The sequence below is a fragment of the Epinephelus moara genome, chromosome 5 (assembly GCF_006386435.1).
Source record: "Epinephelus moara isolate mb chromosome 5, YSFRI_EMoa_1.0, whole genome shotgun sequence".
Taxonomy (NCBI): Eukaryota; Metazoa; Chordata; class Actinopteri; order Perciformes; family Serranidae; genus Epinephelus; species Epinephelus moara.
Genome location: NC_065510.1, coordinates 7,364,302 through 7,379,434, shown reverse-complemented (window position 1 = coordinate 7,379,434; position 15,133 = coordinate 7,364,302). Strand labels below are relative to the sequence as shown.

General features: G+C 40.4%; 2 protein-coding genes across 2 annotated transcripts; both read left to right on the top strand.

The window, feature by feature from the left end:
• The first annotated feature begins 3,803 nt into the window (after positions 1-3,803).
• Positions 3,804-6,971, top strand: LOC126390363 (anionic trypsin-2-like). The gene is made up of 6 exons (XM_050044637.1): positions 3,804-3,880; positions 5,054-5,237; positions 5,463-5,630; positions 5,771-5,832; positions 6,129-6,265; positions 6,390-6,971. Exons 1-6 carry the CDS (start codon positions 3,841-3,843, stop codon positions 6,540-6,542), a joined length of 744 nt encoding a protein of 247 aa, XP_049900594.1. The 5' UTR covers positions 3,804-3,840; the 3' UTR covers positions 6,543-6,971.
• Positions 6,972-9,637: 2,666 nt separating this feature from the next.
• On the top strand, positions 9,638-14,803 carry LOC126390639 (kallikrein-6-like). The gene is made up of 6 exons (XM_050045033.1): positions 9,638-9,702; positions 11,297-11,474; positions 11,639-11,833; positions 13,605-13,657; positions 14,374-14,531; positions 14,651-14,803. The coding sequence occupies exons 1-6, from the start codon at positions 9,657-9,659 to the stop codon at positions 14,801-14,803; spliced, it is 783 nt and encodes a 260-aa protein (XP_049900990.1). The 5' UTR covers positions 9,638-9,656.
• The last annotated feature ends 330 nt before the right edge of the window (positions 14,804-15,133 follow it).

Sequence of the window (15,133 nt, the reverse complement as noted above, 5' to 3'; positions counted from 1 at the left end):
ACTTTCATTTGCACCAAAGCAGGTGAAGCTGATTCACAATCACTTGTGCTTCCTAAATGGACAGATTGATATCCCTTTTTTTGAGCAGTGTCATTGATCAGGTTGCTTGTTGTGGCCTGTGGAATGCTGGCCGCCTCCTCTTCAATGACTGTGTGAAGTTACTGGATATTGGCATGAACTGGAACACACTGTCATACACACCAATCCAAAACAAACATGCTCAATGGGTGAAATGTCACGTAAGCATGCAGGCCATGCAAGAACTGGAATGTTTTCAGCTTTCAGTAGTTGTGCAACATGGGGCCGTGTGTTATCATGCTGCATGAGGTCATGGCGGTAGATGAATGGCATAACAGTGGGTCTCAGGATCTCATCACGGTATCTCTGCGTTCAAACCGCCATCAATAAAATGCACCTGTGTTCGTTTTCTGTAGCTTTTGCCAGTCCATACCATAACCCGAGGGCCACCATGGGGCACTCTGTTCACAACTTTGGCGTGAGGAAAACACTCTCCTGCACATCGTCATACACTCTGTCTGTGCATACAGTGTAAAACAGTGGCTCCCAACTGGTCCAGCCAGGGGGGGGTCCAGAGTTCTATGTAGTCATTAGTTCAAGGTCCACACAGTGTAATATGTTCAACATCATAATCGCATCTGGCCATGTTGCTGAGCTAGTTTGCAGTCTCTGTCAAGCTGTAGGTTAGCTATTCACTCTACAGCAGGAAATGGTGCTTGGAAGTAAAAGCTATGTGCCAGAAATTCACCGTACTTCAAAATAAAGTGTACAAACTCGACACATTCTTAAGTCACTTGCGGTCCATTCAGAATGGACCCCGACCCACCCTTCTTTGAGACCGTTTCTGTTGGTTTGTAGAGAAATTCTTCGGCTGTGCAGTCCCATTGTTTCATCAGCTGTTCAGGTGTCCGGTCTCAGATAAACTTGCAGATGAAGATGCTGGATGTGGAGGTCCTGGGCTGGTGAGGTCAACCATGGTCTCTAGTCGTGATTACGGTTGGATGTACCGCCAAATTCAAGGAAATTGCATTGGAGATGTCTAGCTGTAGTGAAATGAACATTCATTTCATGGGCAACAGCTCTGGTGGACATTCCTGCAGTCAGCATGCCAATGACATGTCCTTCAAAACTTCCGACATCCGTGGCTTTGTGTTACATGATAAAACTGCAAATTTTAGAGTGACCTTTTATTGCGACCATTCCAAGTCACACCTGTGAAGTTATCATGCTGTTTAATCAGCATGTTACATCTGTCAAGGGGATGGATTATATACATGGAAAAGTAAAAGTGCTCACTAACGCACATTTTAAAAAAATGTACATCTTTTACTTAAACCGATGAAAAATGGGAGCAAAAACAAAAGTGTTGCATTTCAATTTTTGTTGAGTTTATTTCTTTCTTTTTTTTAGTTTTTTTTTTTTTTACATTTCGTCCCTGTACAACTCTGAGTGTCCCACCTTCTTTACGTGAACAGATTTAAAAGGCACCGATGTAGCACCAGGAGGGCAGTCATTGGAAGAGATGGGTGGCATTACAGGTCTTCTCCTTTTGTTGTGGGCCGGTGAGTATTGTTCACACATCCTAACTTTAACCATTCTATATGCTTTGAAATAGTATTCAGTGTGTTTGAGTTGAGTTAATCCATCAGAAGTGCTGTTACTCCACCTCTCACTCTCTCTTTGTGTTAAGACATCTATTTCATATTCTAAAAACAGTCTGAGTTATCAGTCAATAACATTTTTAAATCAATTCCAAAATGTAGAGGAAGCCAGTGTGATGAGCCAGTGTGGTCTCTTCCTCTGATGTTCATTCATATNGGAGAAATGTGTTCTTGCCTCTTAGTTCCTGTTAGTACACGTGCTGCTGCATTCTGAATTAGCTGGAGAGGTTTTTAAGACTTATTCTTCTCTGAGTTGTTTGGGGCCAAGAACAATAACTTCAGGTTTGTCTGAATTTAACATCAGGAAATTGAAACTCATCCAGGTTTTTATGTCTTTAAGGCAATTTTGAAGTTTAGTTAATTAATCAGTTTCTTCTGGCTTTGTCAATGAACACAATTGTGTATCATCCACATAACAATGGAAATTTACAGAGTGATTTCTAATGATGTCACCTAAAGGAAGCATAAATAGAGTGAATAGGATTGGTCCGAGCACAGAACCTTGCGGAACTCCAAAACGAACTTTAGTACGTAAGGATGATTCATTATGAACGTGAACAAACTGAAAACTATCAGATAAATAAGATTTAAACCAGCTTAGTGCAGAACCTTTTAAGCCAATTAAATATTCCAGTCTCTGAGGCAGAATTTGATGGTCAATTGTGTCAAACACCGCACTAAGATCAAAGAACACAAGTACAGAGACGAGTCCTTTGTCTGAAGCAATCAGAAGAAAATTTGTAATTTTAACTAGTGCTGTCTCAGTGCTATGATGCACTCTGGACCCTGACTGAAATTCCTCAAATAAATTATTATCATGGAGAAAGTCACACAGATGGTCTGCGACTACTTTCTCAAGGATCTTTGAAAGAAAGGGAACATTTTACTTAAAAAAACTACTAACAACATACACCATTTCTCGCTCATAAATTGAATCTGAAAGTCCTCCAGCAGCAATCAGTACTGATTTTACGCATTTTTAAGAATTAAAAAAAAGAAAAGTAATAAAAATACCACAATGTGAGCAGCATTGTTAGAGTCCAAGTGAGGTTAAATTTGACTAGATTTGACTTGTCAAATTACATAGCTGCATCTGTGAGCATACAGAGCTGTAAGAACAGCCTCCACTCTCCAAACCCCTCTACACACACAGACACACACACACACACACACACACACACACACACACACACATGGACACACCAAGCACTGGCCCTCAACAGGGCCATTCACATTTTGGCATTTTTGCGAAAGTTTTAATTCTGCACCCGTACCACTAGATGTCAATACATCCTACACACTTTACCATTAAGGGACACTTTTACCAATCTTTTGATCTTTAGACAATGGACTTACGTACGTTTTCATATTAGGTAATGTATTGATTCGTACCACGTCTGAGTACGATTGCTCCTGGTCCACTCAGCTGCCACTCAGCGTTCACATTGTTGTTCCATAACCAAGTACACCTGCATCATCATTTTTGTTGTGCTACAGTGTAGAAAAGGGCACTACAATCGGACACCGCTGCCCCTGGGACTGTCATCAGCTTTGAGCAGATCTCCCTCTCGCTGGAGCTCTGACTGCAGGTCAAAGGCAGCAGTGAAGCTGGAACCAGGTCTGTTCGTGGCGGGCTGCGCTGCTGTTTGATATAGACAAGCTCCTTGTAGTTGCGTTAAATACCATTCTGTTTTGGTACAGTAGGCATTCACAGCTGATGCACACCGTACCAGAGTACGCATGAACCATACTCACAGTGTTCAAACTAATCAAGAGAACTGAACTTTGGGGTGTACTTAGATTTAGGCCCGGGTCCCTGATGTGAAAGCCCCCTTGAGTAATATCTGTGTTCATGCACAGTGGTGTCAGTTCCATGTTGGTTTCATCTGCCTAATGTGCACAGTGGTGTCAGTTCCATGTTGGTTTCATCTGCCTAATGCAGCTGAGCTGAGGACAGTTTTTATTTCCTCTTTGTATATCACAGTCTCTTTCATGACACTTGATGAGTCATCCAAAATTGCAAAACTGCGGACCTTTGTAGCCAATGGGGTTGTGTTGATAAACCTTTATGAGGTGATTGGTGGCTCAGAGGCCAACAGGACAGTGTGAACAGATTTAAAAAGGTGCCACTGTAGAACCAGGAGGGCAGTCACTGGAAGAGATGGGTGGCATTACAGGTCTTCTCCTTTTGCTGTGGGCCGGTGAGTATTGTTTACACATCCTAACTTTAACCATTCTATATGCTTTGAAATAGTATTCAGTGTGTTTTGAGTTGAGTTAATCCATCAGAAGTGCTGTTACTCCACCTCTCACTCTCTCTTTGTGTTAAGACATGTATTTCATGTTCTGAGTCAGTCAATAACATTTTTAAATCAATTCCAAAATATAGAGGAAGCCAGTGTGATGAGCCAGTGTGGTCTCTTCAGAGGAAGCCAGTGTGATGAGCCAGTGTGGTCTCTTCCTCTGATGTTCATTCATATCCTGACAGCTGAACTCTAGATCAGTTGGAGGTGTGAAGTGGCCTCAGTTGTGTGCCTTCTCTCTTTTCTGAATGGCTCTTGTCTTTTCTAGAGAAGCCAGTTAGAAGTTTTGGTAGGTGGTGTGATGCATCTCTGAGTGATATGGAGCAGATCCAGGGGTTGAGACAGCAGATGGTGGATGGCATTAAGAGCATAAAGATGTCAGGCCCTTTACTTCAAGCAAACTCAAATGGTGGTGCCTGCAGTTTGGTGTGTTGCACCAGATGTTGTGGCTGTAGCACCAATTTCAAAGGCATTTGCATCGGGGACCTCCGGAACAGATATATTTTATCCGAACAGATGAAATATAAAAAACAAATAAAATATACTCATAAATATACTTTAAAGACAACACTGATGCATTTTGTAATGCCACCCGTTGTTAGTGTTGTTTTAGGTCGTTGCGTTCTGGGTGACAAAGTGTTACTGATGGGAGACAAATGTTAGTGTTATGCTACAAGAATTGAAGGTCTTGAAGAGTATTGGTTGCATTAGTGCCTGCTGACTGTAAGATTAACTGCTGTGCTGAGCTACCAACACGTTCTCATCCCAAGTTGTCACATATCAGCTCTTTGTCAGTGGCCTTACAGATCTATATATCATGCGATAGATAACTCCCTGTCATTGTTTGGTTCTACATTGATACAGGAAGCGAACACTGGGCTCTCAGGTGAAAGTCCTGGCTTTGTTGGACCCATCCACCCCCACTTATTAAAAACTGTGAAACTAGGCATCAATGGAATGCTCATAACACTTTCACAGTTCATCATGTGTATTGATAACTTTCTAGAGAGTGAATAAGTTGTTCTCTACAACAGCACTGTTTAAACTTACAGGAGGACATTTGTGTTTCAGGTGTCACAGTGAGCACCGTGGTGGATCTGCAGAAGAGAATTATTGGAGGTCAAACGTGTGGAGATGAGCGTCCTTACCATGTGAGGTTGAGGATAACCGATGGTGCTCGTACAGCTCGGTGTGGTGGCTCTCTGATCAATGACCAGTGGATTCTGACTGCAGCACACTGCCAGAAGCAAGGACGGTGAGAAAGTGACAGTTTTACTTGAACCAGTAATAATATATTTCTCACTCACATATTCAGTGTGAAAGTCCTGAAGCAGCAATCAACAATGATTTGATGTAAATTCCCAAAATAAAGACATCAATGCTTATGTTCATGTTGATTAATTATTGACCTATAATATACAAATAGGGTGCATTGACAGTAATTCAATGATGATCCTCTTTTACCTTTACTTACTTCTAGGACTATATATGCAACTTTAGGCGCGCATCCAGGGCCAGGAACAGAAGTGCAAATCACAGCACCACCCGTGATCTACAGCGCCAGTCATGACATCATGCTGCTGAAGCTACCTAACCCTACTCGGGTTCAACCTGTACCATTTCCTAGGTGTAACAAGCGTCCCAGAGTGTGAGTTGTGATCTTTCCCCTTTTAATAAGTCTGAAAGCTCAGCTGTTGAGGACCTGGAAATGTAAAATTCCTGATGATTTTTTTCATACATTTTTAGAAAGAACACTGCTAAAAAATGTTCCATTTTACTGTGTTTCAGAGGTGATGCAGTTCAGATTGCAGGTTATGGAGCAGATACTACAGGCCCAAATAATGAAAAACGTGAGATGAATCTTGTTTAGTTTATGATTGCAATTATCTCCATTTATCAGAGTTAGTGTTTTTGCTTGTATGTTTTGTAACATTGCTGACACATATTAACATTAAATACATTTTAAATGTGTCTTTAAAGTGTTTTGTCTTCAAATATATTTGAAAGCTTTTCATAAAAGAATAGAATTTAAAAATATCCCGTTCCAGTGTTACGCTGCAGCAGAAATTTGTTCATTTGTTGGTGTGTATAAGTAGATAATGTTGTTTTTGTAGTCAATAAACACTTTTTTTCTACTCCCATCTAGTACGTGGGAGACCCTCCAGTACCCTCCAATGTGCAGAGACCACAGTTGTTGACTGTACGAGGCTGAGAGAGCTGAGGCCACACAGACTGCATCAACACTGGTTCTGTGGCCAAAGGACTGGAGTGGATACATGTCGAGTGAGTTGGCATGGCTTCTAACCTTATACCCTCTCTACAGTCATCACAAGTGTTACAACTTTAACATGTTGACTATTTCAGTATATGGTCAAAAAGTCTATAACACACAATATCTCTCTCACAGGGCGACTCTGGTGGAGGAGTGGTGTACAAAGGCAAGATCTACGGTGTCCATTCATTCACTGGTAGCACGAAGTATGCCTGCCGAGAAGCAGCTGGATTTATGGACGTCTGTGCATACATGCAGTGGATCATGAATACTATTAGGGGACCATAGAGATATCTGATGTGGGGTCAACTGTGAAATGTCCTGTCATTTCACAGACATTTCATATGTACTCAGAAAACAGTTGAGTTACTCTAAATTACCAAAGAATACATTGATAGTTGATTGGTTATGTTTAAATGTTCAACCATTATTTGTGAAGCCCTTCAAGACAAACAATAACTGTGATTCTGTTTGAGGTACAAATGTTAATTAACACATTCTTGCCTTTATATTGTAAATGCAGTAAAAGAAATATCTAAAAAATTTTAAATCAGAATTTGTAAAAATACAATTGTACTTTTCCTCACATCTAAATTTGATGGATTTTGCCAGTTTACAGTCATTAAATTGAAAACTGTAAAAAATATATTATAAGTATTACAGTCTGCCCTTCTTTCAACAATACTGATAATGATAAATGACTCTTCTTTTACAAGATTGTGTCAGTTAAAATAAAATTAAGATGACTCACTATCAAGAAAGTGTTGTTGTTTTTATTACTTCAGCAAGACAAAAAAATTTACACAAATTTTCTGCAAATGTAAAGCTCCAATAACCAATGGGTCCCACTCATGAAATGTTGGTAAATCTGTGAGTAGATCTGCACATAAAAGACCGGATTCATGAAAGCCACGGAAAACTCAGATTTGACCTGTGAACATGCTGCAAACAAAGAAAAAGTTTATTATTAGGAGTGTGACAGGGACAGGTAAATCAAAGGCCTGGAAGGACGTAACGGGTGCCGTTAACTCTGTGCTCTCTGTTGTAAGAACCTTCCACGAAGTCAAGCGAAAATGTTTGGTAGGAAACTTGATGCAAAAAACGCGCAAGCACACACAAAAAAACCACAACAGCTACAGGAGGAGGCTCTTCCATGTCACAGCTGCAGATGAGTGCAATGCTTGCATCATCAGAGAGACCTCTCTGTCAGGACTTATTCCTGACGGGGACAGCAACATGCCTCCACTGTACATTCCGACAGCCATCACTGATAGCTCAGTGTTTGGTCAGTAACGTGGGTCTAGCAGTCTCACCACTCAAACAGAAGTTGACCCTTTTTTGAAATGAAATTTGTAAAACCACAATCGTACATTTTTGCATTTGTAAATTCAGTTTATTTGTTTTTATACAGTTACTGATAAATTACTAAGGGCCAAAGGCTGATAACAGCAGGACACTCATTTCAATGGTTGTGTCAGTCAATATAAAATGAAGACTTCTTATCGAACACATTGTTGTTGGTTTTATCATGAAGGCCTTGATTTGGACAAATGTCCACTTGGACTTAACAATAAGTTGATTAGACTTTGGTGGTCAAAGGTCACTTTGACCTCGTCCATCTCATTCTTGTGAACTCAGTATTTCAAGAACATCTTGAGGGAATTTCTTCAAATTTGGCACAAACATCCACTTGGACTGAAGGATACATTGATTTGATTTTGGTGGTCAGAGGTCACTGGGACCTTGTGTCAGTCTCATTCCCGTGAACACGATATCTCAAGAAAGCCTTCAGGGAATTTTGTCAAATTTGGCCCAAATGTCCACTGGGACTCAAAAAAGAACTGATTAGATTTTGCTGGTCAAAGGTCAAGGTCACTGTGACCTCACAAAACACTTTTATAGGCCATAACTCAGGGGTCAGCAACCTTTACTGACAAAAAAAAAAATCTATCTGGAGCTGCGAAACATAATAAACAACGTACTATAATAAAGGTACCACAGTCTTTTAAGTTGAATTTAGCCCATCAATATTACTAACTCTAAATCTAAAATCTAAATGAGCACAAGGTAGCTAGTCTACAGTGGGCTAATTTTGTTTTTTTTGGTACTTTAACTTTGCAGCATTGTCGTTTAAAGCAAACAAATTTGTGCACACACTATTCAATTCTCTACTTTTCCCCTGAGTCTTTACCCTTTTTGGATTTGGAATCCACAGCTAGTCTAGCTCAGGAGACTCAAGAATACTGTAACCATCGCTAGTGATGTTTTTAGAGGAAAAGGCGCCAGGCTACAGATGATGCAGATTTTAGTTGTGTTTAGTTGAGTATTTTTTAAAACAGGCTATGCATTTTTACAGTTGAAGAATGTAAGACTCACTTTAAGCCTACAACAATAAATGAAAATTAAAATAAAAAAACAAGTTGTTCACTTCCATATAATTTTTTGTCAAAGCCACAGGGAGCCACTGGAGATGGGCTAAAGAGCCACATGTGGCCCTGGAGCCGCAGGTTGCCTACCCCTGCCATAACTCAAGAATTCATGTGCTAATTATGACAGAATTTCACAAAAGTGACTAGTAGGATAAGAAAATGAAGTAATGATGTTTTACACCCAAAAGGTCAAGGGTCAGCTTCACTGTGACGTCATAATGTTGTAACGTTTCTATGGTTATGTTGACGCTCTCACTTTCTGGTGCACTATAGTATAAGCATCATAGTTTTCATGCCGTTCAAATGCTTTGTAAAGGATTTTCTATTGAATGTAATTACACAAATATTTAATGCTTCCAATAATGTGTGATGATGTCACCAAGTGAAAGTATGATGTCTAGCAACTTTTAGTGACTTTTGGAGCTATTGCTAGCTTCTTTCACCGGTTATGGCTTGGTTGAGGTTAGGCAACAACACTCCTCATGTCATTACTGCTCAGGGAAAATAGTTAGAGGTTGTCACTTGTTACAAATGTCTCGGTATTTGGCTTGATGACTCCCTGTCTTTTAAACCTCAGGCTGATAATCTTCTTAAAAAGCTGAGGCTGAAGTTAGGCTTCTATTTCAGAAACAAGTCCTGCTTCTTCCTCTGAGGCCAGAAAGAGACTGGTTGCTGCTTTGTTTTTTCCCAGTTCTGGATTATGGTGATTTGTTGGGTTAAATATAGGTTGGATAAGTTAAAAAAAAAAAAGAAAGTGGGTGGGTAGAATAAAATTTAGCACAAACCACAAGTCACTGAGCTTACGGTGCAAAAACCTACAAGTGCCACCAGACAAGAGCAGGAACTGTTAATAAGTGATCAAATTTTGCATAAATGTGTAGAGCTTCACAGCCAAAAGGGTTGGCTGATAAGCCTTTAGAGAGTGATTGGTAGCTGCTGCTGCTGTGACGGAAGGGCAGTCATTAGATAGTGGATGGCAGGAATGGCTCATCTGATGCTTCTCCTTTCGCTGTGCATTGGTGAGTTTTCAAATACTTTATCTACATAGTTTATACTTATGATGCTTACTTTAACAGTGTTACTATTTTTGTCCATAATGCCTTTTGAAATGATGTAATTTTATGTCGAGCTAATCCAACATGGACTGTTTCTGCATGTCTCACTCATCTTGACTTACATGTGCATTTGTCTGTACTGTATGTTGCTTTAAGGGCTAGCCCTGAAATGGTCTCTGGATCCTGGGGGATATAGTCATTTGACAGGCTGTGGGGGGAGGGGCATCAAGTGGGTGCACTTTATATCATGAGAAACACTGAAGGTGGGGATGAGTCATCTGCTCAGGTCATATGGCTTCATGCCATCATTCAAAAATATACTGATCATTTGTATCAAAATCCAAAATGACAGCCTACATTGTCAAAGACACTTAGCCATGAGGTACACGTCAACACATTCACTCCGACCTCGTCACATATTGATGTTTGCTCATGGACTTTCCACGTCCACATACGACGTGAAAGGTGCCCTGAGTGCGTCGTTTTTTGATGTTCTGTCTTCTTTCAAGATACACTTCTGTTTTCACAGGTAATCTAACGTTTGCATACAGTCTCTTTCTAAAGAAACGCACTACATCGGTGCAACAACAATAATCGGCAATCAGCCTAAAGTTCATCAATAATAAAATGCAGGGAATATGGTGTTTTACTTAGAAATGATGTCCTTGTGTTACTAATCCAGTAGAGGGCGCTCCGACTCCTTTCATGTCATGCTCCACACCCCAGTGACTCAACAGCAAAGACTGAAGAGCCGACAGCACATTTACTGAACCGAGCGGTTTGCCACAGTGTATTTAAGCCATCAAAAGCAGGTATTTCGGGTTTTTTAAAATTGAAAAATGTAAAAATTTAATCGGCCGATATATCGGTTATTGGATTTTTTTATTCCATAATATCGGAATCGGCATCGGCCCCACAAAATCCATATCGGTCGGGCCCTAGTTTTTTCTTTGTTCTTCTTTAAGACTTCTTTAGACTTTTTAGGTCTCAAGACGTTAATGCTTTTGTTGTCGTGCATGCATGAAAATTAGCTTCGCAAATGTTCTCAACGCGTTTTGTCAGGTCAAAAGGACCCCACAATGTATTTTGGTGAATGACACGGAATGTAAGAAGGAGCTTTGTTTAAAAGTAAGCTCTAAAGTGGGTTTGTAGTTGTGTTTTAAGGGGTTACCATAGCCCCAGCCAAGCTATGGAGACACCACATAGATACCTCAAGAACTGTGACTGGTCTTCTAAGGCCTGCTTGTGTTTCTACAACAATTTTCCAGTAGTTATAAAGACATTAACACGAAGCATAAGCTCAGTAATCCTCTCTTCAGTAACACACTTCTAGCAAGGCTGTTCCACTGCAAACCTTCTGCTCACCAATCATCCATCTCCGTCATGGTAAATTATCCAGTTCTATGTAATCTAGAGGAAGATACAGCCGGATCATGAATAATACATAATTTTGCTACTGTGGAAATCCAACTCTTAACTATAAATCAAGACCTATGCCAAGACATCCATAATTACCATTTGAAATCGCAGTCACATGCTGGCGGACCTTCTCTTTCAGGTGTTACAATGAGCACAGTGCCCGATCTGCAGAAGAGAATTATCCGAGGTAAACCATGCGAGCGTCTGTATCATGTCAAACTGAGAGTTGCTGATGGTGGAACTTCCACCTTGTGTGGTGGTTCTCTGATAAGTGACCAGTGGATTTTGACTGCAGCTCACTGTTTGAAGCCACGAGGGTGAGAAGACAACATCTTAATAAAAATACAATGCAGGGTATAATCAGACAGATACAAACGTTTTAATAAAGAACACATGAATACAAAATAGATGAGAGATCGAACTGGATGATTGAATGTGTTTTATCATGCGATATTCACCTGTAACCTCTTCCTGTGTTTAGGACTCTGTTCGCAAATTTACGTGTGGATCCAGATGGTCCAGTACAAGAAGTGCAAATCACATCAGAACCTGTGATTTATACAGACAAAGACGACAATGGCAACAAGAGGTCCCATGATGTCATGCTGCTGCAGCTACCTGTCCCCTCTGCCATTCAACCTGTAGCTCTTCCAGACTGTGAATATCATCCTAAAATGTGAGTTGTGATTTTTTTCCACCTCGTTGTTAGTTTTAAAAGTCTCAAAGTTTCTAGAGGTTTGATTCAGATCAGGACAGCTGAAAGTCACCTCACCAAGTTTGGATTTGTTTCTGGATATGATCCATCCATCCATCCATCAAGCCATCCATCCATGCATCCGCTTATCCAATCCGGCCGGGTCGTGGGGGCAGCAGGCCAAGCAAGGCACCCCAGACATCCCTCTCTCCAACAACGCTTTCCAGCTCCTCCTGGGGATCCCAAGGCAATCCCAGGCCAGATGACATATGTAATGTTCTGGGTCTGCCCCTGGGCCGCCAACCAGCGGGACGTTCCCAGAACACCTCCAACTGGAGGCGCCCAGGAGGCATCCCGATCAGATATGATCAGGATATGATCAGTGCCAGGAAAAAGTCCAGTGCAGGGCAGCCTCGAAGATCTCCAGACCTAATGACTGATTACCAGCTAACTGTAAACAGTAAAGTGAGCATTTTGCATCAGCTACGCCGTCATGTACCTTTACACTATGTAACACCAGAGAGATAATGTCTTATCTGATCGAGATTTGCTATTTTGAGACCATTTTTCATTGCAGTTTAGAAGATGATGTATCCATGTCACTGTGGAAGGAGTGAAAAGAAAACAGCCCCTCCAGAAAAATGCGATTATGCGATTGCATAATACAATGCGTAATCAACCAAAAGACGCTGCTCATGCAAGGGTCACGTTTTTTGGGAAATGGTGCATTTTCACCGCAATAACCGCAGAATTTAACATGGATTATCAGACGTATTATTATGCGACGCTCATATTACCACCGGTCTCCGAGTCTGTTGTTGTTGAAAACAAATCCTTCACAGATGCCGCAGCCGCTGCTGATGCCGCTCCCGTCAGCGCCTCTTCCTCGTCTTCATCCTCCCCTTCATTCTCATTCTCCACGTTTGGCATCATCACTCTATCCTTCACGCTAGCGCTGGAAGGTGTGTGTGAATTGCTGCCACCACCACCATCCACTCTCCCTCGTGTTTTTGGAATAACAAAAGAAAAAGCGGACTGACTACTGACTACTTTTCTCTTTTCTTTTGGTGGTCGGTCGACTTTGCTGGTGCTTTGATGTAATTTGCCTCGTACAATAAAGTGATCAGTTGTCCCTCTCACATCTTTCTCCTTTTAAATGATATTATCCCTCACACTGGCTGCCAAATAGGGCCTTTAAAGTGTCACACACTAATAATTCCCATGTGCAGACGCTGACAAATAGGTTCCCTGTGAAGGTTTTTCAAATCAAATTAAATTACATTTTTTAGCTAGAGTTGCCCCTTTATTGGGAAATGGGTGTGCACAACATATTGATACAGTCAATTAAAAATGAATTCATAACTTTTTGTACAGGCCCAGTTGATTATTGCAATGATAATGTGTGGTTATCACAAAATCCCATGGCACACCTGGATTGGCATTACGGCACACCATTTGAGAACCACTGATTTAATGCATCCAAAATTAACTGTATCACCGCACAGAAAGAAGCACGCATTAACTGTGAGCTCGCCTAGCACCACTGAGCTAAATGTAGGCTGCCATTAATGTCTACTTCGGGTTTCAAGTTTTTTTCCAGTTCCCGCAAATTCCCGCAATTTCGCCGCATGAATTCTGCAGCCATTGAGCCACTATCAACAATACTTTTGTTAGCAGTATCTGTAGCAGCAGGAATATAAAACCTACCCACCTGGTTATTGTTGTTGTTGTTGTTGTTGTTGTCATTTTCTAGGGTTGAGATCGCAGGTCACGGTGCCACCACTGGAGGCCCTAATGATGAAAGGAGTAAGATGATTTTTGATGATTTAAATAAATAAATGATATATTTTCATAAGGTTTATATGATTAATTTTATATTGCAAAGCATTTTTAATACTAAAAACTGATCAATGTCAAGTAATTGTCATGATGCTGGCTTTTTGTTTATATTCCATTATCTTATAGACTTTGTTTTAGAGTTTTCTGTTTCCGTTTTTTCATGTTATTTATTGATATTTAATCTGTTGCCTGTTTTATTTTGCAGATTCTCTCCTCATGTGTCTGGTTTTACTTCCTGTCTTTGTGTGTTTTCCCGCCTGTTTTCTGGCACACCTGTCTCGTTAGTCCTTCCCTGTTCCCAGAGTCTTCCCCTCACACCTGTCCACCCACTCCAGCTGTGTCTCGTTCTTGTGATTAGTTTTCTGTGTATATATACCTGTTTGTTTCCCTTTGTTTGTAGTCAGTTCATCTGCGTTCAATCCCGTGTTCTTGGTGTGGGTCCCGGTTCCTTTTCCTTCCTGTTGTCTTGTGTTCTGTTTTACCTGAGGTCATTGTATTTTCCCGGTTGGATTTCAGTTTAGTTTTCGATCTTCTTTCATTTAGACTTTCAGTTACCTGTCTGTTCTGGATGTTTTGTGTCAGCAACAAGAAACCTTTCATGTATTAAAAAAAAAAGAAATAAAAAGTTCAGATGTATTTTTTTTTGTTAAACCTTTTGTTGTTCTTATTTTTCTTTTCTCTAGAACCCAGTCAATCACCTACTCTGCACTGTGCAGATATTGAAGTTGTGAACTGTGAAGACCTCAAAAATACGTTGCAGAAACATTTCCAAGAGGTCTACCCAGTCAAGGTGTATCAGCACTGGTTCTGTGGTCAAACACCTAACGTGGATATATGTTACGTGGGTTTGCATGGCCTCTCATTTGTACTCTCCTCTTCTGTCATTAAAGTTTTAAGACAAATAAGTATATCAACAAGGGCAAAATGATATTACACACTAAATATATTTCTCTCTCACAGGGAGATTCTGGCGGAGGAGTGGTGTACGAAGATAAGATTTACGGCATCATTTCTTTTCTTGGTGATCCTAAGCGTGTGTGCAGGAAAGCAGCTGCGTTCATGGACCTCTGCAGTCCAGAATATGCAAAGTGGATAAATCAAACTATTACCTGAGGATAAAAAAAAGATGTTTGCAGTATAATGTGGATAATGAAAATAATGAAAGCTCAATGGGAAACCTTTGTCGTTTTGTTGTTGTTGTTGTTGTTGTTGTTTTTTTGTTAAACCCAGGTAATGTTTTCATACAAAGTGGAAACAGTGTAACAGTCAGTTTAAGACCAAATTAAAGGGCCAGTGTGTAATATTTGGCATGGTTTATTGTCAATCTGAATCTGAATCTGAATATTCTACCCATTAATATGTTTATACAAGTGTATAATCGCTATAAAATAAAATTCGTTTGGTTTTCGTAGCCTTATAATTATGCTTTTATATATATATATA